Source organism: Stenella coeruleoalba (assembly GCF_951394435.1).
Source record: "Stenella coeruleoalba genome assembly, chromosome: 3".
NCBI lineage: Eukaryota > Metazoa > Chordata > Mammalia > Artiodactyla > Delphinidae > Stenella > Stenella coeruleoalba.
This window is the reverse complement of record NC_137148.1, coordinates 56907121-56932734: the sequence shown is the minus strand read 5'-3', so window position 1 is coordinate 56932734 and position 25614 is coordinate 56907121. Positions and strand designations below refer to the sequence as shown.

Below are 25614 nucleotides of genomic sequence, written 5' to 3'. Positions count from 1 at the left end.
TTAAACATATATGCTTTATGCTTGTGGGTCTTCTTAAATAAAGAATATAGGATGCCACTTTATCTTGTAGTGTATCAAAACGGTATCTTGTATCAGAACTGGTTTCGGAGCCAAAAGAAACTGGATTCAACTTTTAGCTCTACAATTTACTACCCAGTTGACTTTGAGTTTTATATAGTTCTCTCATTCCTAAAATGGAAATACCACATATTTTTTTTTAGAGCTTTGGCACAGATGAAATGTAATTTATGTAAATGCTTGGGACAGGGACTACAAAATAAATAGTATCTGCTATTAAACATCAACAGGAACATACATCATTATATTTTGCTGTTACACTTTGCTGTTATTATATCTAAGAGCTGTTCTAAGCTCTACCCCTAGAGTAAGTGTCTAAAACCTACAATGATTTTCTAGTTTGCTTCTATGGACCTTTTTTTAAACTCTCTTCCCATTGTCTAGCCATATGACATTATTTTATACTACCGTTAATATACTTCCTCTAACATCCTTGCCCTTTCAAACATTTAACAATTAGATGAGATGGATATTTAGAGTTTACAAACTACCTTCACGGGAAGTCCAGATAACCAAGTTTGCTAGAATTTATTTTAAAAACAATTTTAATGCCATGGTTATCTGCATTTCCTTTTGGATTTTGTTATGCCAAGAGACTTGGAAGAAGAGAATTTCTTCCAGCTACCTAAATTTTCAGTCTATACAAGAGTAACAAGCAACCCACAGTCCATGGAGTGATTTTTAATGACATAGTCTAGCAAAATGATATATTCCCACTGGGAGCCCCTTCTTCTTTGCTTCTTCTTCATCCTAACACTACTCTTTTCCTCTGCTGCCTATTAAGTTATTGCCTTATAATTTATGTGTCAGCTGTTGATAAATACATGAGCATCTGAAATTTGAAAGGAAATTCATAAACAATGGAAAAGTCCCTCAAAATATAACTATAATGATTGTGTCCATACTTTTTTTTAAGTAATTTATTCCATTACAGGTTCTACACAAAATAAGACACCTCCCTTTCTAAACTTACCATTAAAACCTTTCTCTAGTAGCCTCTTGTTCTGTACTATTCAATAAGTCTTAGCTCCTCAAAAAGAAGGAAGCTTCTTGAAGACAGAGGCGATAATATGTACTCAGCCTTTAAGAACCTTCATAACATCTAGCATGATGACAGGCACATGGTAGAAACTAAAACATTTATTTACTATGAAATACAAATTCATAATCCAACAATCAGAAAATATGTGAATGAACCATTTAAAAAGGGAAGAACTGAGTCTATAGCCTATATTTAAAGTAAACTCTTAATTTTAATTATATTAATAAACAGGAAAGTTCAAATAATATTTTGCTATAATGATATTTCCTAGTAGACACATATGTTGCATTGTAGACAACATAATGGTTTCTCACTTACAAAAAAAGAAAGAAGATACCCTTTATAAGTTCTAATATATTTTTTACATCAGCTTTCACTCTTCAAAGGTAAACATCATATGTCAGAATAAGGAAATTACATACCAACTTAAAGAAGCACCTTAGAAAACTGGAAAAAGTAGTACTTAATAATGAATAAATTTCTTTAAAGAGTTTATTGATTAACAAGGTATTTTAAGTAATGACAAAAAAATTTAAAGAAAACTAAGGGTATCCTATAAAAGAATATAGAGGCCACTTTAGAATGTAATCATATTCTGGACTTCCCTGGTGGTGCAGTGGTTAAGAATCTGCCTGCCAATGCAGGAGACATGGGTTCGAGCCCTGGTCCAGGAAGATCCCACATGCCGTGGAGCAACTAAGCCCGTGCGCCACAACTACTGAGCCTGCGCTCTAGAGTCCATGAGCCACAACTACCGAGCCTGTGTGCTGAAACTACTTAAGCCCATGAGCCTAGAGCCCGTGCTCCGCAATAAGAGAAGCCACTGCAATGAGAAGCCTGCGCACCACAACGAAGAGTAGACCCCGCTCGCTGCAAACAGAGAAAGCCCGTGCACGGCAACGAAGACCCAACACAGCCAAAAATTAAACAAATAAATAAATAAATAAATTTATTTTTAAAAAGAATGTAATCGTGGGCTTCCCTGGTGGCGCAGTGGTTGAGAGTCCGCCTGCCGATGCAGGGGACACGGGTTCGTGCCCCGGTCTGGGAAGATCCCACATGCCACGGAGCGGCTGGGCCCGTGAGCCATGGCCGCTGAGTCTGTGTGTCCGGAGCCTGTGCTCCGCAACGGGAGAGGCCACAACAGTGAGAGGCCCGTGTACCGCAAAAAAAAAAAAAAAAAAAGAATGTAATCGTGTTGGGAATATATATATTTTTTGAAAGCAAGAAACATCTCTCATAGGAAATGACTATACAGCAACACTCAGTTAAGTCAAAATGACTTTCTAAATAGTATCTTTGCTTAGTAAAACTATAAATTCTTAGGGTAGACTCATAGAAACTAAATGCCCCAGTAGTAACAAACTTGACCACTTTTGTAAAGTGATTATTAAAAGGGATGTTGGAGCATAGCAACTTATACTTTAAAAGCAATAGCTACATTTCTTCTCATAAACAAAAGACTGGCCTTAATAGATTAGCTACTGATAACAAAATAAATCCTACATTTTATTCATTTCCTTAGCATTATAAATAAGTTTACTGATGTACTACCAGAAATATTTCTGTTTAAGTGTCTATAATTTTTATAGTAAACTCCTATGAATCAAATATATACATATAAAATAAGTACTCTGTCATAGTCCACAAATATGAGTAACTTCTAAATGGTGCTTTATAAAAATAAGGGTTTGTGAATGAAGATGAGAAGCGTACTATGTCATAATAGCCAATAAGTGTTTATGTTTTCAAGTTCACCAAAGGAAAAACAGTTCAAAGATCTATGTTTAAAAAAAATCTACATTCATGTTAATAAAGAGCTTATTTATTACAGGCCAAAATAAATTTACTTAGGCTTGGATTTGAATATATATAAATCAGAGACCCATTAACACATCTAGTATCACAAGCAAAGATATCACCTCTGAGCAGAACAATTAGAAAAAAGCACCCCTTCCTATTCTTTTCTTTTTGCTGATTGAGAAGATTTAGACTATACTTCTATTCTCTCAGTAGTTATGCTTAATGTTCATGCTTGCAAAATGAACTTTCGAGATACTCCTGAATCTCTTTTCACAGTCAGATTCTGACCCTTCTCAGTTACTTCCAATTCAGGGACTGCTGAGGTCTGCTTTTTTCCCCACATAGTATTATCTTCAATGTCACCAAAAGCATTACTGACAGAGCATTTCTTAAAAGTGTTCCACTATCATCTCCAGATTTTCTTCCAAACATTGGTGCTCACATTTTCTTGATCTTACCAGGTTTCAACAAAAGGTTTTCAGACAACAATCAGAACTAATCCTTCCTCAATGCTCTTAAAGTGGTCTGTTAATTGAAACATCAACGTGTTGCAGTTGTCCAATCATGCCACCAGGTATATAACAACCAAGTTCACAGAGGCAGTGAAACTACACCACAAATGCCACCATGCCAACAGTGATTATATGATACTATCATTTGATGATGCATTCTGATTTCAGAGATGTGAGGAAAAAGATATACCCGGTAGCTTTTAATATTCTCTTTTTCTCTGGTGCCTCGTTCTGAATTTATCTTTATTTAACCTGCTTAATACCAAGAATGTACTTTTGATCTAAGAACTCCTGAGTTTTTTTAGTTCTGAAATATTCTGATCTGTTAACTCTTCAAATATTACCTGTCTACCATCCTCTCCATTTTTTTTTCTTCTGAAATCCACATCAGATGAATGTTGGTAACCTTTATTCTCTGTACTATGTTATGGGTGAGTGCCCAAATTCAATCTTTCACTATACTAGCTCTAAAGTTTGTCTTCTCTGTTGCTTTTTTTAAAATTTCAATAACCATATATTTCATTGCCAAATTTTCTGGTTAGCTGTTTTCCCATCTACTAGATCTTATTTCATTATCTCTCTTAACTTCTTTAATATAAATTTATATTCATTTGCATATCTGAACATCCTCAACAAACACGAACATTTCTGATCATCTATTTTATAAATCTAAATTTTATTTGGAGTGAATTCTTATTCTAATTGTTAAATTTATTGCCACCTGTCTTAGCAGAGGTATCCCCTGCTTTTCAAAAGTTTGTCTTACAAGTTTGTTTGCTTTTACAAAAGAATTATATTAGTTCCTGTTTTCACGAACTGAAAAACATCCAAAGAGGATTTTCACTTTTACAAAAACAGGTGAAAAGAAAACTAGCATTCAGCGTTTGCTTTGCAGGAGCCGTTACAGAGGCAGCGCACACCCTGAGAAGCAGTGAAAGTGGCACCACCAAGCTCCTTCCCAGAATCTACACTCAGCATCGGTCTCCAAAGCTTTGAACTGTGTCTCTAAGCATCTGTGCTTTATCTCAATTTATTTTGTGCATGCATTAGCAAGATGTGTTCTAAGGTACTTGCTTCTCTGCTTACGCCATTTTGGCTTATGAAAGGTTTCACAGGAACACTCTACTGTTGTATAGCAGGGAAAGCTATATTAGCTATATTAGATTCCTTAAGATGTGCTTTTGCTCATTTCAGGTGGGAGGTTTCTTGTTTTTTCCCCTCTCTCTTCTCTCTCTCCCTCCATCAGTGATGCTGGAAAACTCTATAGAATACAAGGTAAACATCACCTCCTAGAATTGTGTTATATTCTATCATTTACGCTCACCCATCCCCATTTAGCAGTTTCAGGTTATCTCCTGCCAGCCCTCCAAGGCCCCAATTTAGTATTAGTCTTATAAAGGTAGCTTTTAATTAATTCCCTGGAAGAATATAGGGGATATGAACGAAACAGTCATGAACTGGTTCCTTGGCCTGACTGCCAGTGAGAACTGCATCCTTAAACCCCAACTTCCAATAATGCTTTAGCCCTTCAGCAGCTCAACAGTCTTTTTTCACTACTTATAGTTTCACCAAGTGAGTGGGGTTCCTTGGGCTTCATCTCAAGCGGGGAATATTTAGTCCCCTTTACCACACAAGAGCTAAATTCCACTGCCTAACTTAGGACTTTGGGTCCAACAGCCCTGCATAATCAATCTCTACATGCCCTTCTGAGTTTCTGTTCCATTTCTGGTTCCTTATAAAGATAATATTCTTCTTTTTGGAGCATGTTATTTTGCTTTATTTCCCCTTTTCATATATTTTATTCTTAACTGCTATGCCTGGAATGAAGAGCGTTTTAAAATCATGAACTTACTGTGCCTCATTTTTTACCCCCTCCCAATTTTTATTTATTGCACAAAACACTAAAGGAAACATATTACCCCAAATTCCATCGACTGTTTTGATTTTTCCAGATGCTCTTCTGGTTTTTGCCCATGTATATACACTTTTATAATTATTATAATTGCAACATAATTACAGTTTTGTTATTTTTTAATGGCTATTTCAAATATTCTACAAAGCTTTCAAAATTATCACTCCCTATGGCTGATTCCTAAATGATATATACCACATCAAACAAGTGGATAGTTAAACTGTTTTGAAAGGGGAAAAATATCTACTTTCAATCAAAATGAGAGTGGGGGAAAAGGTTGTGGTTTACCACAATACTACATACATGGGCTCAAAGTCAGCAATAAATCACCCACAACATATATTTAAAGTTTATCTCAAGTAACTATTGCCTTGCTAAATCTACCAAAGTCTTGCTTCAAAAAAATTTTTACCTCATTATTAAATCTTACACCAAGCAGCATCTCATCAATTATCTTATAAAAATATCCTGCAGGGCTTCCCTGGTGGCACAGTGGTTGAGAGTCCGCCTGCCTATGCAGGGGACACGGGTTCGTGCCCCGGTCCGGGAAGATCCCACATGCCGCGGAGCGGCTGGGCCCGTGAGCCATGGCCGCTGAGCCTGCGCATCTGGAGCCTGTGCTCCGCAACAGGAGAGGCCACAACAGTGAGAGGCCCGCATACCGCAAAAAAAAAAAAAAAAAAAAATCCTGCAAATGTGTCACCAATATAAAGAAACCATTCCTTTTTATGTATTTGCTAATCTATCTACCAGATACAAAATATTTTGTAAACCTACTTCTGTTTCACTTAGGTAAATCACTAGCACTCAGAGGCACAGTGACTTCATCTTTAATACGAGATCATTCTTGAGTGTTTAAAGATTAAAGGCAGTCTTGTATTTGAAAATGCTTGAAACCACAGAGGTATTATTTTTATTACAATTACCTTTTCTATTTCTCTTTGTGTAGCTCCTTCCTTTTTCAAACGTTCCTGTTCGACACATTTGGCATTGTAATTTTCCTTGGATTTCTGGAGGGCCTGAGTTATGCTCTGAATGGTTTGAACAGCTTCCAGAGTTCCTGCAACTTCTTCTTTAGTCTGTTTGGTATGAAATGATTCATCAAAATGCAGAACTACAAAGCATTCAATATCTGACCAATCAATCCTTTAACAAAACTGATACCTTTTTATGCGATTTTACTTGTTCTTCTCCATACTTCTGAACTTCTTTTATTAATTCTTGTAATTTTCTAACAAGATCCAAGTGACAATTTGCTAATTTCTCTGTAGATGTTTTGAACACATCCCACACTGGTGCAAATGTTCTAAAGCAAAGAAAACATGGGAATAATTTACTAACAGGAAGAAAAAGTTTAAGGCTCCAGAATAGAACCAATGGAAATAATGTTATATTCAGTAATTTTAATTAGTCAAAAGATGAAATTAAATTAAATCACAAATGAAACGACTGACAGCCTGACCTTGATTTTTTTTAAAATCCTTGGTTAATTAGTTAAAATATTTTTATACCTCAGATACAGAGAAATGAGTTAACTCATATCACAGGTCTGGCCATGACCCTCCCTTAATTATAACGTGTCATTTTCTGAGTTGATTTGGTTATTTAGATTTGTATCAGAAGCCCTTCTAATCACTGTCTACTGTTTAAAACTAACTTATTATCAAATCTAAATTTTAGACTCTTCAGTGCTCCATTTAAAATGCTTCATCAAAAATAAAAGCTCCTGCGAATTCCCTGGCAGTCCAGTGGTTAGGACTCCGTGCTTCCAATGCAGGGTCACAGGTTCGATCCCTGGTCGGGGAACTAAGATCCCGCATGCCTGCAGCGCGGCCAGAAAAACCAAATAAATAAAATTAAGAAGATAAAAGCTCCTCTGAATTTAAACATGCAAAAGTCAAATTTGTACATGATTTTTTAAGTGCCTTCATCATTAAAATTTATTGAAGAATGACTTTAAAACTGTTATCTGAAACTTTGTTTCAGATTTTACCCGTGTACTTCAACAAACACTGAGAGTCCCCTTTCTACTACACTTGGTATAGAATGTATGACATACTTTCCTACCACTTCTTCTCAACATTGAGAATTTAATATTTTCAACAGGTTCAACTACTTCCAAGAGTTACTACATTATAATATTTTGAATAATACTTAGAATGCCAAAGGTTAGTTTAAACTAATCTGGTCAGTAGGGAATGATATAAGAATAATTTTATCCTATGCTTTCCTCAGGTACTTCCTCAGAGATTTTCAACAGCACGTGCTTTGCTCTATGATAAAACAAAAACAAACAGCAACAATGATCACTAACGCAAGACGGTAGAGACAGAAATTACTTACCCTAATATGTACTCTGTGCCAGTTACTGCATTTCCTACCCAGTAGGAAAGCTAACTGACAACAATCATTTTAAGCAATAACAAAAAGTTCAAAAAGAATAATTAAAATACTTAAATAGGACTGTTCTGATTAGATCTTACCTCACACTTTTAAATCTAATCAGCACTAAATGTGGCAAGTAGTTAGATGGAAAATTTTGAGAGAAAAAAGGACACCTGAAAAGTATCCACTCACTACAGCACCAAAATACATGTACATCACTTCAGGTAAACCTGATACATGATAGTCTAGACTTTACAAAACAGGTAAGATGAGAGTGTCCCTTTACTTTACCCAAGGATTATTTACACTGAAAGGAGGTTCAACATAAGATTTCTTTAAATACAGGTTTCTTTAAGGAATTCCAAGTATCATTCCATTTTTTAAAGTTTGACATACACAACTTTTTTCTGGTCAGGTAATACAAGTTAATGTACAATGAGCACTAAGAAAGGAAACTGACCAATCCAAAATATGTTTAAATGCAACAAAATACAGAAAGATAAAATTCAATTCTTGCCTAAATATGTATCAGTAAACAAAAACATTAATATTTAAAATCTTTATAATCTTAAGTAACAACACTAACAAAAAATAAAATATCACCTATTATTCATGAAAGACACATATTCCAAAGACAGAAATGTTTTCAGTAACTTTATTAGAAAACACATGTTTTTTTCTACCTCCCACCTGGTAACTAAAAATAAGAATTTCCTATATTAAAACCATGGCCTCATACTGAGTGAAATAAGTCAGACACAGAAAGACAAATATCATATGATATTGCTTATATGTGGAATCTGAAAAAAAAGGGGGGGTACAAATGAACTTATTTACAAATCAGAAATGGAGTCACAGATGTAGAAAACAAACTTACGGTTCCCAAGGGATGGGGGAGGGATAAATTGGGAGACTGGGACTGACATATACACTCTACTATATATAAAACAGATAACTAACAATAGCCTGCTGAATAGCACAGGGAACTCTACTCACTACTTCGTAATGGCCTACATGGGAAAAGAATCTTAAAAAAAACAAAAACAGAAGTAGAGTTACAGATGTAGAAAACAAACTTATGGTTACCAAGGGATGGGGTGAGGGGGGAGAACTGGGAGATTGGGGTTGACGTATACATACTAGTATATCTAAAATAGATAACTAATAAGAACCTATTGTATAGCACAGGAAACTCTGCTCAATACGCTGTAATGGCCTACTTGGGAAAAGAATCTAAAAAAAGAGTGGATATTTGTATATGTATAACTGACTCACTTTGCTGTACACCTGAAACTAATACAACATTGTAAATCAACTCTACTCCAATAAAAAGTTTTTAAAAATAATAAATAAATATTTCTAAAGTATCAATCATACTGGACACCTAAAAGAATGAGTATATGAGAGAAAAATAAATTATTTATTAAAAAGAAAAACAACAAAACATGGTCAATTGGTTAAAGCTAGGTTCTGTTATTCCAGTTACTTTCTGGCCCTTCTACTGTGGTCAATAAAGAAGAAATTATGTTTTAGAAGAGGCAAGTCTACATGGAGGAGTTAGAAACAGGAGGCTGCCAGAAAAGTGAGGAGAGATATGGAAAAAAGAAGGAAGAATGAAGTTGTATTGTGTAGTTTAACAAAGAGAAAAAAGTAAGTTTCATTTACTTTGTGTTAACTGATTCAGCAAATTCAATTATACTTTCTATCAAGTCGAGAATATATTCACATATAGACGCATTTTGAATAAACACATTACATACTATTATATTTATGAACCATTTTATCCTTAGTGAGAACCTACTATTCCCATAAACTTTGCCTAAATCAACACTGAAAGAGTTCTTCAAAGAAATTAACTCACCCAAGTTGTGAATAATTGCTTGCAGATTTTGCTAGTTTTGTCATTGACCTGGAGTACGCCTCTTCTATTGTAGCTCTGTTAAATCAAATTTCCATATTATAATAGCTCTTGTTTAATGACCAAACACATAGCAAAATTATTAAAATACAGTCACGACTGTAGAAACAAAAAGATAACTCAAAGTATATGTTAAAAATAAGTAGGTATGTGGTCATGAATTTCTAGCTTATCTTTAAATGGCCTTTGTGCACATCTACTTAAAGAACTAGTCTGGTATAGAACTAAAATAATGTATTGATATACCACCAAAAAAACTTTAGTGAAGTCACTCCTCTTCTTACCTTTAGTATCAATGGTTATCGGAACAGGAAGTACAAAAGTACTGTTTCTTGCATTCTCTCTATATACAAACTGATTCAGTATGAAAGTCATTTGTGTTTAATATTTCCTTGGTGTACTTAATATAGTTTTATTATTCTTTAACATTGTGAATTCATTATTATGCACATTTAATGGAACAAGAGATTGAGGACAGTCATTTGCACAAAACTAAGTATGAATTATTAGCAAGTCTGAGATCCTGGACTTCAGTACCTAATCTAGTCTGTGATTAGATCTAAAACACTAACAAGTATTTCACACTAGGATACTGTGCTTTATATAGCTGCTATTCAGCATACAGAATTTTAGGCTAAAAAAATTAAACCATTAAATATAGAATAGAAAAAAATTTTCCTATAGGCACGTAACTTACAAATGAAAACTATGACGTTGTCTTGGCCTTCATAACACTACAAAAATTAAGTTCTATCTTACCTCACCCATAATTACCCTGTCCCTTCTCAATCTGTGCTACCCTTAACAAAGAAACAGTCTACAACCACCACTGCCTTCCAGTTACTTTGATAGCTTCAACTAACATTCAGAGATCAACAAATCCAGATCTCCACCCTGCTCTTGAAGCAAATCATCTGTTTAGTATCTAAATGCCTCAAGCATAACTCTAGCTAGACATCTGAATCATCTCAAGCTCAGAATACCCAAACTAAGCTTATCTCCAGACTCTTCCTCAACCCCACAAAAGGTAGCTCTTTAACAAAAAGCAACTATTAACAGTAACTGCCTCTCACTGACGGCACTGTGATATTTTTCTGCTCCTTTAAACTTCCGGGTGTCTTTTTAATATACTATATTACAAGGGTAGTACTTTGATACTTTTTAGAAAGTTAATACAGAAATAGTATCTCAATGAATAAGTTTAACAGCAAGGAAAAAATGGTTCATTTCCAGTACTAGTAAATTGATCCAAAAACCTTCCAATGAGAAAAAGCTGGAGAGGTGGTGGGTGTGCCTAAAAGGCATCAGAGAACTAAAGAAGCAGTTAAGAATCAGCAGGCCAAGACCCAAGAGAAGGCTATCCAGAGAAGAGAGACAGAGAGGTAGGGCAGCTTTTCCCCTGGGGCATCTACAAGCGGCAGCTGACCCTGAGAAGCGGAGCAAAGCCTCACAAGGTAAAGGAGACAAAACTAGCTTCAGACTTGCCAAAGGTGGGAAGCATGGAAAATCCCATACCCTTTAAACTGAGACTCAAAGAGTAAGGATATAAGGAGTTAAGGATGAACCGTAAGTAGGCAAGCTCTCAAAGGGACTGCAAACATTATCTTTTCAAACTGATATTGGATCCTGCATGGTTGTCTTATATACATTCATACAACCACCAGGTACATAAGGAAACAAGACAAGATGAACCACCAGCGGAAGCAAATTTAACAATGTTCCACACGCTAAGATTCTAAAACTTAGACTTTATGAGTTTATGCATTATGATCAAGGAGCCAGTCGACTAAATCAAGAATTTCACTAGAGAGCTAAAAATCATTTTTCAAAAGTGGGGGAAAGCACAGCAAATTTGAAAAAAATATAAATTCTATATCTGAAAAATACAATAACCAAAATTAGTATCTCAATGGATGCAGTTTAACTATAGATTCAATACACTGTAGTGAGACGTAAAGTAGAGAGAGGTGAGAAGATCTGGATTCTGGATTAAAGCTCAGTGAAACATAAACTAACATAACATGGTAAATCAACTATACTCCAATAAAAATTAATTAAAAAAAGGGAAAAAGCTCAGTGAAACAAAAGAATGGAAAACAGAGAAGAGAAATAAAAGACAAAGGACAGAGCAAAAAGGTCTAACATATGTGTAAAGAAAGTAAGAATGGGTCAGAAGAAATATATATTTGCAGAGATAATGACAGAGGATTTTCCAAAACTGACCACAGATATCAAACCACAGGTTCAAGTAGCCCAACAAACCCTAAGAGGATAAATAAAGAGGTATGTACATCTAGTCACATCATAGTAAAACTGCTGAAAGTCAAAGACAAAAGGAAAAGCTTAAAAGCAGCTAAACCTTTCCCACCATCAGATGTTACCTTCAAAGGAACAATAATTAGCCTGATAGCTAACGTCTCAACAGTAGATAATGCAATGGTCTTCAAAGAATTTTTTTTTAACCTAGTAAAATGCAAAACTATAAAACTCCTTTAAAATAACATAGGAGAAAACTTACATGACCTTGGGTATGGCAATGTCTTTTTAGATAGAACACTATAGACATGGCCTATGAAAGAACTCATTGATAAGCTGGACTTCATTAAAATTAAAAACTGCTCTGTGAAAGATGATGTCAAGAAAATAAGAGGACAAGCCACAGACTGGGAGAAATTATTTGCAAAAGACAAAAGAGAAAAAGAAATGTTATCCCAAATACACACAGAACTCTTAAAACTCAACAATAAGAAAACAAACAACCTGATTAAAAAATGGGCCAGGGGGCTTCCCTGGTGGCGCAGTGGTTGAGAATCTGCCTGCTAATGCAGGGGACACAGGTTCGAGCCCTGGTCTGGGAGGATCCCACATGCCGCAGAGCAACTAGGCCCGTGAGCCACAACTACTGAGCCTGTGCGTCTGGAGCCTGTGCTCCGCAACAAGAGAGGCGGCAATAGTGAGAGGCCCGCACACCGCGATGAAGAGTGGCCCCTGCTTGCCACAACTAGGGAAAGCCCTCGCACAGAAACGAAGACCCAACACTGCAAAAATAAATAAAATAAATTAATAAACTCCTACCCCCAACATCTTCTTTAAAAAAAAAAAAAAAAAAAAAGGGCCAGGGCTTCCCTGGTGGCACAGTGGTTGAGAATTCGCCTGCCGATGCAGGGGACAAGGGTTCGCACCCCGGTCCGGGAAGATCCCACATGCCGCAGAGCGGCTGGGCCCGTGAGCCATGGCCACGGAGCCTGCGCATCCGGAGCCTGTGCTCCACAACGGGAGAGGCCACAACACTGAGAGGCCCGCGTACCGCAAAAAAACAAACAAACAAAAAATGGGCCCAAAACTTTGACACCTCACCAAAGACGATATACCAATGACAGATAAGCATATGAAAAGATGCTCCACATCATATGTCATCAGGGAAATGTAAATTAAAACAAGATACCACTACATACCTATTAGAATGGCCAAAGTGTGGAACACTGACAACACCAAATACCAGCAAGGATGTGGACCAACAGAAATTCTCATTCATTGCTGGTGAGAATGCAAAGTGATATTTTGGAAGCCACTTTGGAAGACTGTTTCACAGTTTCTTACAAAACTAAACTTATTCGTAAACTACAATCTAGGAATTGTGTTCTTTCCTATATACTCAGAGGAGTTGAAAACTTATGTTCACACAAAAACACGCACAAGTATGTTTATAGCAGCTTTATTCATAACTGCCAAAACTCAAAAGCAACCAAGATGTCCTTCAGTAGATGAATGGATAGATGATGGATAAATAATTCATATCCAGACAACAGAATATTATTCAGCATATTACTAAGTGAAAGAAACCAACCTGAAAATGCTATTACATACTGTATGATTCCAACTAAGGCTGACCTTTGAACAACATGGGTTTGAACTGTGCGGGTCCACTTATACACAGATTTTTTTTCAACAAATACATACTACAGTACTAAATGGTCCACAGTTGGTTGAATCCACGGATACAGAACAGCAGATATGAAGTGCCCACTGTAAAGTTATATACAGATATTCGACTGCATAGAGGGTTGGCACCCCTAACCCCTGTGCTATTTAAGGATCAACTACATATGACATTCTGGAAAAGGCAAAACTATGGAGACATAAAAACAGAGCACAGACGATTCTAGGGCTGTGAAAATACTCTGCAAAATATTATAATGATGGATATATGTCATCATACATTTGACCAACCCATAGAATGTATAACACCAAGAGTGAACCCCAAGGTAAACGATGGATTTTGGGTGATTAGGATGTATCAATGCAGGTTCATCCTTGGTTAAAAAAAAAAAAAGGTACCATTCTGGTGAGTAATGTTGATAATGGGGGAGGCTATGCGTGTCTGGGGGCAGGGGACATATGGAAAATCTCTGTACCTTCCTCTCAATTTTGTTGTAAACCTAAAACTGCTCCAAAAAAATGACTTTAAAAGAAACCTACCAACTAGAATTCCATACCCAGCAAAAATATAAACGAAAGTAAACCCCTAATAAAATAACAGATCTAGGTGATGAGCGTCAATGGCTACTAACATCACAAAAGAGATATAACCAGATACTATACGCCTCTGATGAAAGTACACACCATCGCTGATGAAGTATTCTTGTCAAAATATTGAACTGAATTTGATCTAGTTACTACATTCAAATAAAAATTTATAAGAAATATAGGAGTAAAGGAAAATGTTAAATAAAACTATGAATATGCAATTAGCATGTTCCAGGATTTGGGACCCTCTATAGAACAAATAATTTGGTTTCTTAAACAAAAAAATAAAGTAAGGAAGGAGTGAGGAGAACTACAGATTAAGAGACTCAAAAATCACATCCATCAAACATAGTGTATAACTCTTGCTGGGATCTTGATTAGAGGAAATCAATTATGTGTATCGTGTGTATATGGCAATTGAGAAAAAGTGAGCACTGACTGGATATCTGGTGATATTAGGAATTAATACTACATTTTTAGATAAGGTAACATACTGCAGCTATGTTTTTTAAACAGCCCTTATCTTTCACAGACACAAATGAAATGCTAATGGATGAAATGCAATGTTTCTGAATCTGAGATCCACTTTATAACTATTCAAGAGTAGTGGTATGGGACTTCCCTGGTGGCGCAGTGGTTAAGAATCCGCCTGCCAATGCAGGGGACACGGGTTCGAGCCCTGGTCCGGGAAGATCCCACATGCCACGGAGAAACTAAGCCCATGTGCCACAACTACCGAGCCTGCGCTCCAGAGCCTGCAAGCCACAACTACTGAGCCTATGCACCGCCAACTGCTGAAGTCTGCGCACCTAGAGCCCATGCTCCACAACAAGAGAAGCCACTGCAATGAGAAGCCCGCGTGCCGCAACGAAGAGTAGCCCCCGCTTGCCATAACTAGAGAAAGCCCGTGCGCGGCAATGAAGACCCAACACAGCCAAAAATAAATAAAATAAATAAATTTTTTAAAAAATGATTAAAAGAAAAAGAGTAGTGGTATGGAATGGATGGAACAAGCCTGGCCATGATTTGACAATGTTGAAGCTCAGTGATTGCAACATGGAAGTTCATTATATTAAGTTCCTAACTTTTGAGTAAGTTTTATATATGTTTGAAAGTGTCCATAATAAAAAGTTTTTAAAATAAATATAAATTAAAGATATGATCAGACTAACAAAAATTGAGAATTCATCACCAGAAAATCCACATTAAGGAATATTAAAAGAAGTTTTTTAAAGAGAAGAAAAATGATCCAGGACAAAATATCAGAGAAAAAGTAAATAATTTTAATAAATCTAAAAAATAACTATATAAGGACTTGCCTGGTGGCACAGTGGTTAAGAACCCGCCTGCCAGTGCAGGGGACATGGGTTTGATCCCTGCTTCGGGAAGATTCAACATACCGCGGAGCAACTAAGCCCTTGCGCCACAACTACTGAACCTGTGCTCTAGAGCCCACAAGCCACAACTACTGAGCCTGCGTGCCACTGAAGCCTGTGTACCTAGAGCACGTGCTCTGCAACAAGAGAAGCCACTGCAATGAGAAGCCTGCACACCGCAACAAAGAGTAGACCCCGCTCACCACAACTAGAGAGAGCCCACGCAGAGCAATGAACATCCAACGCAGCCAAAAAAAATTAATTTTAAAAAAAGATCAACTAGGTTAGATACTAAAAATATTTTTTGATTACCATTAATTTTGTTAGATGGGTAATATTATCGTCTTCTAAGTCATTAGCTGTTAGAAATACATACATAGGGACTTCCCTAGTGGCGCAGTGGTTAAGAATCCACCTGCCAATGCAGGGGACACGGGTTTGATCCCTGGTCTGGGAGGATTCCACATGGCGTGGAGCAACGAAGCCCGTGCGCCACAACTACTGAGTCTGTGGTCTAGAGCCGAGCCACGACTACTGAACCCACGTGCTGCAACTACTGAAGCCCATGCACCTAGAGCCCGTGCTCCGCAACAAGAGAAGCCCACGCACTGCAATGAAGAGTAGCCCCCACTTGCCGCAACTAGAGAAAGCCCACGTGCAGCAACGAAGACCCAACACAGCCAAAAAAGAAAAAGAAAAAAAGAAACTCTGGCCTACAGACCTGTCCATAGGATCAAGCTGCACATTTAAAAAAAAAAAACAAAAAACACATACATAAGTATCTATGGATGCAATAATTTGATGTCAGGGAACTGTTTCAAACAAGACTGTCAAAATACTAAAAACTGTTGAAACTATATTATAGTTCATTACTTAGTGGTTTGTAATACTTTCTCTATTTTTTTGGCTAAGTTTGAAATTTTTCAAATAAAAAGCTAAAGAAACACACAACAAAAATGGCATATATGTGTAATTTCCACAATAAAAACTGTTTTAAAAATAGAAAACGTTTAATTTCCAGAGTAAAAAGTTAAACACACACACACACAAATGGCATATAAAGCATGTAAGTCAGGAGGTGGTAGTGTTCTCAGGTTCCTGCATTTTCAGGAAGATGATAAAAGTACCAATTATTATTAGAAATTAATACATCAAGGAAATATGTTATAATCTCTAGGATAACTACTAAAAGAATGAGGCTGTTACTTCTAAGGTGATAGAAGAAAAAAAATTAATAGAATAAAAGAAAACTTTTTAAGGCCAAAAGGCAAGAAAGAGGAGGACAAAATATAAAACAAGTAGGATAAATAGAAAAAAAATACTAAAGGGGTTAGCAAACTGCAGCACCGTCAGCAAATCTAGCCAATTGTTTGTCTTCATAAATAAAGATTAGAATACATCCATGCTCATTTATTTACGTGTTGGTTACAGCTGCTTTTGTACTAAAAGAACAGAGCTGAATAGTTGCAACAGAGACCAGACCACACACAAAGGCTTTACACAAAAAGTTTGACAACCTCTGACACAACGAATTTGAACCCAAATATATCTGCAAATATACTGTATGTAAAGGACTAAATGCTCCAGTTAAACAATATAGATTTTGAAAATGGCTTTAAAAACAAGAGAGAAACATATCTACACCACAAAAACACAGCTAAGGAAAAAAATGCAAACACTAACCAAAAGCAAACAGATGACACTTTAATAACAACAAAGAAGACTTCAAGGCAAAAACACTGCTAGAGACATAAAAGGACACTGCATAATGAATGAAAGAAAAAAAGTTCAAATCACCTGAAGATGTCATAGTTCTAAATTTCTATCCATCTACTAACATGGCCCCAAATATATAAAGCAAAAATTGGCAGTACTACATGGATGAACATTCACAATCAATATGAAAGATTTTCAAAACAGCTCTTTCAGGAACTGATAAAATGAGGATTAAAAAACAAAAACCAGTGAGGATATATTAGAATTAAACAACAGAATTCACAAACTTACCATAATAAATACATATAGAACTCAATACCCAACGGATACAAAATATTTTCAGGTACATAGAGATATTTAGTAAACTGACTCTACCCTGGTCCATAAACCAAGTGTCAACAAATTTCCAAACATTGAAATCATACAGGTATGTTCTCTAATCACAATGTAATTAAGCTTGAAATCAACAGGAAGAATATACCTTTACAAATCAACACATATTTCGAAATTAAGAAATGCACTTCTAAATAACCCACAGAGGCAAGAAAGAAAACACAATGAAACTTTAAAAATTTAAACAAAGTATAATGAAAATCCTATGTCTCAAAACTAGTGGAGTAGAACAAAAGCTATGCTTGAGAGAAATTTATAGAGTTAAATGAGTATGTCAGAAAAGAAAAAAAGTTGAAAATCATTAAGTTAAGCATCCATCCCCCCAAATTTAAAGAACAGAAAACTGAACACAAAGTTGAAGGAAATAAAGAAGTTAATGAAACAGAATATAAATATATAAAAAGAGACAAAGTCCATAATTGGTTCTTTGTACACACTATTAAAAACAACAGGGCTTCCCTGGTGGCGCAGTGGTTGAGAGTCCGCCTGCCAATGCAGGGGACACGGGTTCGTGCCCCGGTCCGGGAAGATCCCACATACCGCAGAGCGGCTGGACCCGTGAGCCATGGCCACTGAGCCTGCGCGTCCTGAGCCTGTGCTCCGCAACGGGAGAGGCCACAACAGTGAGAGGCCCACGTACCAAAAAAAACAAACAAACAAACATCAAATGAGACTGATCATGAAAAAAGGGAGAAGGCACAAATAACCAATATCAGGAATAAAGTGGGATGTCAGTACAGATCCTGTAGACATTTTTAAAACTTCATTGAAGAATATTAAGAATAACTTTTTGGCAATAAATTTGAAAATTTACATGAGATAGGAAAACTCCTTAAAATATAACTTATCAAACTCACAGAAGAGCTGCAATATCTGAATAGTCCTGTAACTATTTAAAAAATTAAATATGTGATTTAAAACCTTCCTACAAAGACAGTTTCAAGCCCAGATGGATTTACCAGCAAATTCTATAAAACACATAAGGAAGAAACTATAATCTCCCACAAATTTTTCCAGAGAATACAAAAATAGGGTATACTCCCCAACCCCTTTTAATGAAGCCAACAAACCTTGATTAGTAAAACGTAAGAAGGATATTTAGAGAAAGGAAATTTTCAGGCCAATCTCACTGATAAATACAGATGCAAACATAAGAAATAAAATAGTAGCAAACTGTTCTACTAATGTATAAAAACAATAATACATCTCCACAAAGTTTGGTTTATACCAGGAAAGGGAAGTTAGTTTAACATTCAAAATTCAACGTAATTCAGACTAACAAAAGAAAACAAAAGAAAGAAAACATCCATTCATGATTTTTTTAGAAAGGAAAACAAAAGCCTTACCAAAATAGTATGTAGAATTTCCATAATCTGATAAATAGCAGGGAAAAAAACTAGAATAAATATTTAAGAGTGAAATGTGAGACTGGGAACAAGATAAGGATGCCTATCATCACCATTTCTATTCAGCATTACACTGGAGGTATTTGCCAGGGCAATAAGAAAAAGAAATAAAAGGTATAAAAGGGTATTAAAAAGGGAGAGATTAAACTGTCATTTTCACAAGATGATTACACACACAGAAAATCCAAAAGAATGTACAGATAAATAAAATTAACAGAATAAACAAGAATCACCAGGCTGCTAGACGACATATAAAACTCAAACTCATTTACATAAATTTGCAACACATAACTTACAAACTGCTTTTATCTAGAATATATAAAGAATTCCTTCAACTTATTTTTTAAAGGAAGAAAAAAACCAGAAAAATAGGCAAAAGATGAAGAGATACTTCATAAAAGAAAAGATGCAAATGGCCATCTTTTCATAAAAGAAAAGATGCAAAAAGGAAAGATGCAAAGAAAAGACGCAAATGGCCATAAAAGAAAAGATGCAATATGAAAGGATGTTCAATCTCATTATTCATCAGGGAAACACAAATTAAAACCACAATGAGAGAGTACTACTTAACAGAATGGCTCAAATTAAAGGACAGACAAAACCAAGTGTTGATGAGGACATGCAGCAACTGGAACCCTCCAACAAGGCTGCTGCTGGTGTAAACTGGTACAACCACCTTGGAAAATTCTTTGGCATTAACTACTAGAGTTGAACATACACATGCTCTAAGACCTGGCAATTCTACTCCAGGGTAAATCACTAATCTAAATATGTGTATACTGAGACACGTGTGCAAGAATATTCAAAGCAGTATTACTTGTAACAGTAAAAAAACTGGTAACATCCCAAATGTCTGTCAACAATAGTAGATAAATACATTTAGTAAATTTACATAATTTAATATTAAACAGCATTGTAAGTAAATTATACTAAATTCAACACGAATCTCACAAAAGTGCTGAGTAACAGGAGTCAGAAAAAATATCTACTCTATGATTAAATTGATACACTCATTACAAAGTTCAAAAAACAGATACAACTAACTTCCTTCAGATAAATTACAATATATCCATAAATGGAATATTACTCAATAACAAAAAAGAATGAATTACTGATACATGCAACAACATGGACCAATCTCAAAATAATTATACTGAGTGAAAGCACTGGACAACCAAGTATATCCTATATGACTCTATTTACATAAAATTCTAGAAAATGCAAACTAACCAAAGTGTCGAAAGCAGATGAGTAGTTGCTTATGGATGGGGGGGGGGAACAGAAGGAAGGTATTACAAAGGAGAGATGAATATGTTCACTATCTTGATTGTGGTGATGGTCATGAGTGCATGCATATGTCAAAATGTATGAAAATGTACACTTTAAATATGTGCAGCATATTGTGTGTCAATTATACCTCAATAAAGCTGTAGGGAGGGAAGAAAGAAAGGAGCAAAGGAGAAAGGGAGGAGAAATGAAGGGAGCATGGAAGTGGGGAGGAGAGGATGAGGATATGAGAGAAAGAAAGTCTGAATGACTAAGTTAAGAAGTTATTTAACATTTCTGGGTCCCAATTTTCTTATCTATAAAATAGGACTTAGAGTTTTGACAGTTAAATGAGATAATGTATGCAAAGTCCTTAGTGCATAGCATATGCTTATATCTATCTTTTCTTCCTTTCTTTATCATTCACTCCTTCAAGAAATATGAGTATCCGATTGTGCCAGGCTCTGTGCTAGGCACTGGATACAACAGAATTTTGTATACTGTTCCTCTATAAGGAACAGAAACAATAACAAATAACAAAAATGAGTATTACAACATTTTATAAATACTACAAAGAGATATATGATGTTGAGAGAGATTACAATAAGTGATTTTGACCTAGTCAGAGAGATTAGGAAAGGCATCCGTGGAAAAGTGAGCACACTGCTGACCTCGTAAGGTCAGCATGTACAAACAAGGACTAAGCATGTACAAAATCTGGACTGAAAAAAAGCCTGCCAATAAAATAGCCAATGTCTCTGGAGAGGAAAAAGGAGTCTGAATAAAGAGGAGTCTAGTGTGAGCTAAAGCTTGAAAGGCAATTTGGGATCAGACCACACAGTTCTGTCTTAAGAGCAATAGGAAGCTTCTGAAATGGTTTAAACAAGGAGTAACAAACTGATCTGTAGTTTGAAGAAAACAAAAAACACTCCAATTACAGTACAGAGAATAAGTTGCAGGAAAACAAGAATGAATGTAGATAGGCCAGTTAGGTGCTACTGCTGCAGTCCAGGCAACAATAATGATAGCTTGGATCAGGACAGTGATGTTAGAAATTCATTCTATCAAAAAATCTTTACTGAGGGCCTTCTAAGGGCTGAGCTCTATCCTAAGTGCAGGAGAATGAACAATAAGCAAAAAAGACAAAAAAAGAAAATCCCTGACCTTGTGGGGTTTACAGTCTAGTGGGGAGAAACAGACAGACAAATAAATAAGTAAAATATCACTTGTATCTGGTAGTTGTTAAGTGCTATGAAGAAAAATAAAGTAGGGAAGGGGGAGTGAAAGGAGGTGTCTCACTGCCCACAGAATCATTAAGGGGTCAGATTCTGAGCAAAGAAGGGATGACCCAGGAGTCCTGGACTTCTTAACTGACATAAATAGGGCTAAAAAGCATAATTACCACTGCTCTGTTGGTCTCAAGGTAGATAATTATAGTAGTGATGTAAGTATTGGGGGAGAAGGAGGCTAGGGGATGTGCCGGGAGATGCAGAGTACTAGAGTCTCTCCTTTTACTTTTACTATTGGCTAGTGATAAAAAGTGAGCCAGTGAGGGACAACTTTATCCATAGCACTTAGGGCTTTATGGTCCCCCTTTTAACTCCAGTAGAAAGATGGAAGTCAAAGAGGATTTGTCTAAACATGGAATAGTTTGTTCCCCAATTCCTACCAGCTGACAAACTCCATGAAGCAGAAGCTGCCTCTTTAACCCCAAAATCCAGACAAGTGCCTGGCACACAGCAGACATGGGATATATATTGAAAAAATAAATGAATGAAGTACTGTATCTAAAGGCAAAGTATCCCTATGTTAGCAACGTAAAGATTTTAAATGTGTTCACATAAAAATTACCAAGTGGGTCCAGCCACAAAATAGCCTTAATCAAATCAAATTATACTGATTTTATCATATATTAACGCATATATGTGGAATCTAGAAAAAACTGTACAGATGAACTGCTTTGCAAGGCAGAAACAGAGACACAGATGTAGAGAACAAACATATGGACACCAAGGGGGGAAAGCAGGGTGGTGGTGGTGCAATGAATTGGGAGATTAGGACTGACATATATACACTAATATATATAAAATAATAACTAATAAGAGCTTGCTGTATAAAAAAAATAGAATTCAAAAAAAATTATACTGATTTTAATAGTTGGTAATTGACTATTGTATTCTAAGAGTAATAAAAAATTATGTTTCTAAATTTGCACAATTTAAAAACATGTACTTAGGACTTTTTAAATATAAAAGTTATAATAATACATAATTAAACTACAAGTTCAGAAAACAGTCTTTTCAAATTATTTGAAAAGTTTGTTTAGCGACATATTTGTTTAGAGAAATGGTAATATCTTATCCTACAAAATTCCTCAGTTTTTCTACTGTATCACCTTGCTAGCATATTCAATGAAAAATATATAGATAATATTTTCAAGCAGTGATTTGCAAATCAGTTTATCAATACCACTGACAGCCACTATTTAGTCCTCAGTGTGTAGATGACAGAGAACCACTACTTTAAAGTATAACTATAGTATACTTTTTAAAAGTGTAACTGATTACTTTTATCTAAATCCAACTAAAATTTTCTCAATTATTTATATTCTGAAATTTATCTTGATAATGAATTGTTAAATGACTTATTAAAAAATACATACCTTTCTCTTACAAAATCTGCTAGTTCTTTTGTCGATATCTGTCCATATTTCATATTATGGTAAAGGACATCAAAGCCACTATTTTTTTCCCCCTAAAATTTAAAAAGATTTTTAGTTTAACAAAGAGATCAAAATGACTTAAGAATAACTAACATGCAATTCTAATGCTCAAATGAGCTGTTTTTCCTTAATTTAACCATTGTTGCTCTAACTGTATAACTTTAAACTGTATCAAAGGAATACTGTATGCTTTGATACAGTTTACAATATATTATATACACATATACACACAATACACACATATACATTCTATAATCACTCATAAAGATATATTAATGAAATTCATCTGAATTTTTAATAAATGCAGCATAATTTAGAAAAGATAAACATGGACCTTTTAAAATACATTACCAAATCCCATGTCAATTCCTTTAACCTGCATTGAGAGATTCCTGATTATTTAACTCAGAGTCTGTACTTTAAAATAACTGAATCTTGACTTCTGAGTCAAGACAGAATTTACTAATCACATAAGCACTAAATACCACAAAACACTTTATAATCACTAATCTAAGTCTTTCAATAAACTTAAACAACTTGAGATGTGAGAAAGGAGATAAAATTTTAATAAAAGAGCAGTAACAGTCTATTGGCTAGTCCTCAACTAATGGGAAATTAACACAACTAGACTACTATACAACCCTAGAAAATCCTAATGCCATTTAATCCAATATAAAGCTAAATTAGCAAGTCATAACACAGAAAACATCAGAAATATCAATTTTATACGTGAAATGAAAGACTATTTATAAACTAAGCTCAACAACTCTTTTTGCAGTTAGCAGTTTTTATTTTTCTTCAGTGACAATAATGAAGAATTGAATATATTTGTTGGAAACAGAAAGCAATGCCGTAAGCAAGTGTTATGCAAACTGAAACTTAATTTTCCACAGTCCACCAAAAACAGGAAACATATTATAGGAACTTCCCGCTAAGCTGAAGTGATCCCTAATAAACCTGTCAGCTAATATAGCAAGTAATTAGACTGTTATACATACAATGAATTAAAACATCATATTTGTAATAATACAAATAATATCCCTAGCATTTGAACATCCATTTCCATTTATCAAGAATATAAAATAGGGCTTCCCCGGTGGCGCAGTGGTTGAGAATCCGCCTGCCAATGCAGGGGACACGGGTTCGATCCCGGGTCCAGGAAGATCCCACATGCCGCGGAGCAACTAAGCTCGTGTGCCACAACTACTGAGCCTGTGCTCTAGAGCCCGTGAGCCACAACTACTGAGCCCGCATGCCGCAACTACTGAAGCCCGTGCGCCTAGAGCCCGTGCTCCACAATGAGAGAAGCCACTGCAATGAGAAGCCCGTGCACCGCAACGAAGAGTAGACCCTGCTCGCCGCAACTAGAGAAAGTCCGCGCGCAGCAACGAAGACCCAACACAGCCAAAAATAAATAAATTTTAAAAAAAAAGAATATAAAATAAAACTACAGTCTCCTATAAATCTAAACACATCCATTTGGCTTCTACAATTTTTCATGTTTAAAATAAAGAAAAAATCTGTGATCTAACTTTAGTTATTTACTTTCTCTGGGTTTTTCATGCAAATTTATTCCAGTCAAAATAATATTCTCTGAAATAACCATTAACACTAGTCTATAGCAAGCAAAAATAACATCTTCATGCAGATTAGTAAATTTATAGACAAAATAATCAAGGGCCTGAATCCTCCAAGGGATCCATTCCATTACTTGAATATAATAAAGAAACTACAAATAATCAAACTATCCACCAACTCCCATAACATAGTCATGAACCCTGAAAAAAACAAATCTGAAATCTAAAACTATAAAATCCAAAGCCTGGAGCTCTCAGTCCCCAAAGTTCTCCCCTGACAACTACCAGTCTTCATTTGCACATAATTCTAACAAGCCAGGTTACCTGGGTTCCCAATGTGTATTATGCATATTCATCATGCATATTCAAATTAGAAATGAGCTGGTACTCAAGGGCTATTCACACAAGCACACAGACTATTAGAAGAAATAATATTTACCATCTCTCTTTTTAAAAGAAAACAAGAAAACTTGGAGATCATCTAGTAACTAGGGCAATAAGGTCCTGAGCATTTTGTTTCACTGTTACAGTACTGTAAACATTAATCAATCAAGGAAAGGTTTAAAAAAAAAGGGCGGGGGGGGGGGAATTCCCTGGCGGTCCAGTGGTTAGGACTCCACGTTTCCACTGCAAGGGGCCCAGGCTGGATCCCTGGTTGGAGAACTAAGATCCCGCAAGCCGCGCAACCACAGCCAAAAAACAATGGTTAAATTACATTCAGAAATCTAGGTTCTTATTAAGAAGTTCTCAAAAAGTAAGCTCTTTATTTGGGAAGTTCAGATATGCAAATAGCATATTACTTGAAATTACCAAGAGAGGAAATGAGATTTATTAATTTCTTTCCCATTCAATATAACAATATTATTACAGTAACAGTAATATAATATACCTTAGGAAACAGTACTAGCTATTCCATCCCTCAGGTCTTCACTTGGAAAGAGAAGGAAAAATACCAATGAGGATGTGAAGCTGAAAAGGTCT

General features: G+C 35.7%; 1 protein-coding gene across 1 annotated transcript in view; it reads right to left on the bottom strand.

Moving 5' to 3' along the window:
- Positions 1-25614, bottom strand: part of FCHO2 (FCH and mu domain containing endocytic adaptor 2) — a 113554-nt gene that overhangs the window by 74825 nt on the left and 13115 nt on the right. The window contains exons 2-5 of the mRNA XM_079915687.1: positions 22997-23088; positions 9594-9668; positions 6512-6653; positions 6274-6426 (exon numbers count right to left, since the gene is read on the bottom strand). Coding sequence (XP_079771813.1) covers positions 6274-6426; positions 6512-6653; positions 9594-9668; positions 22997-23088 — 462 coding nt within the window. The remainder of the gene's footprint in view (positions 1-6273; positions 6427-6511; positions 6654-9593; positions 9669-22996; positions 23089-25614) is intronic.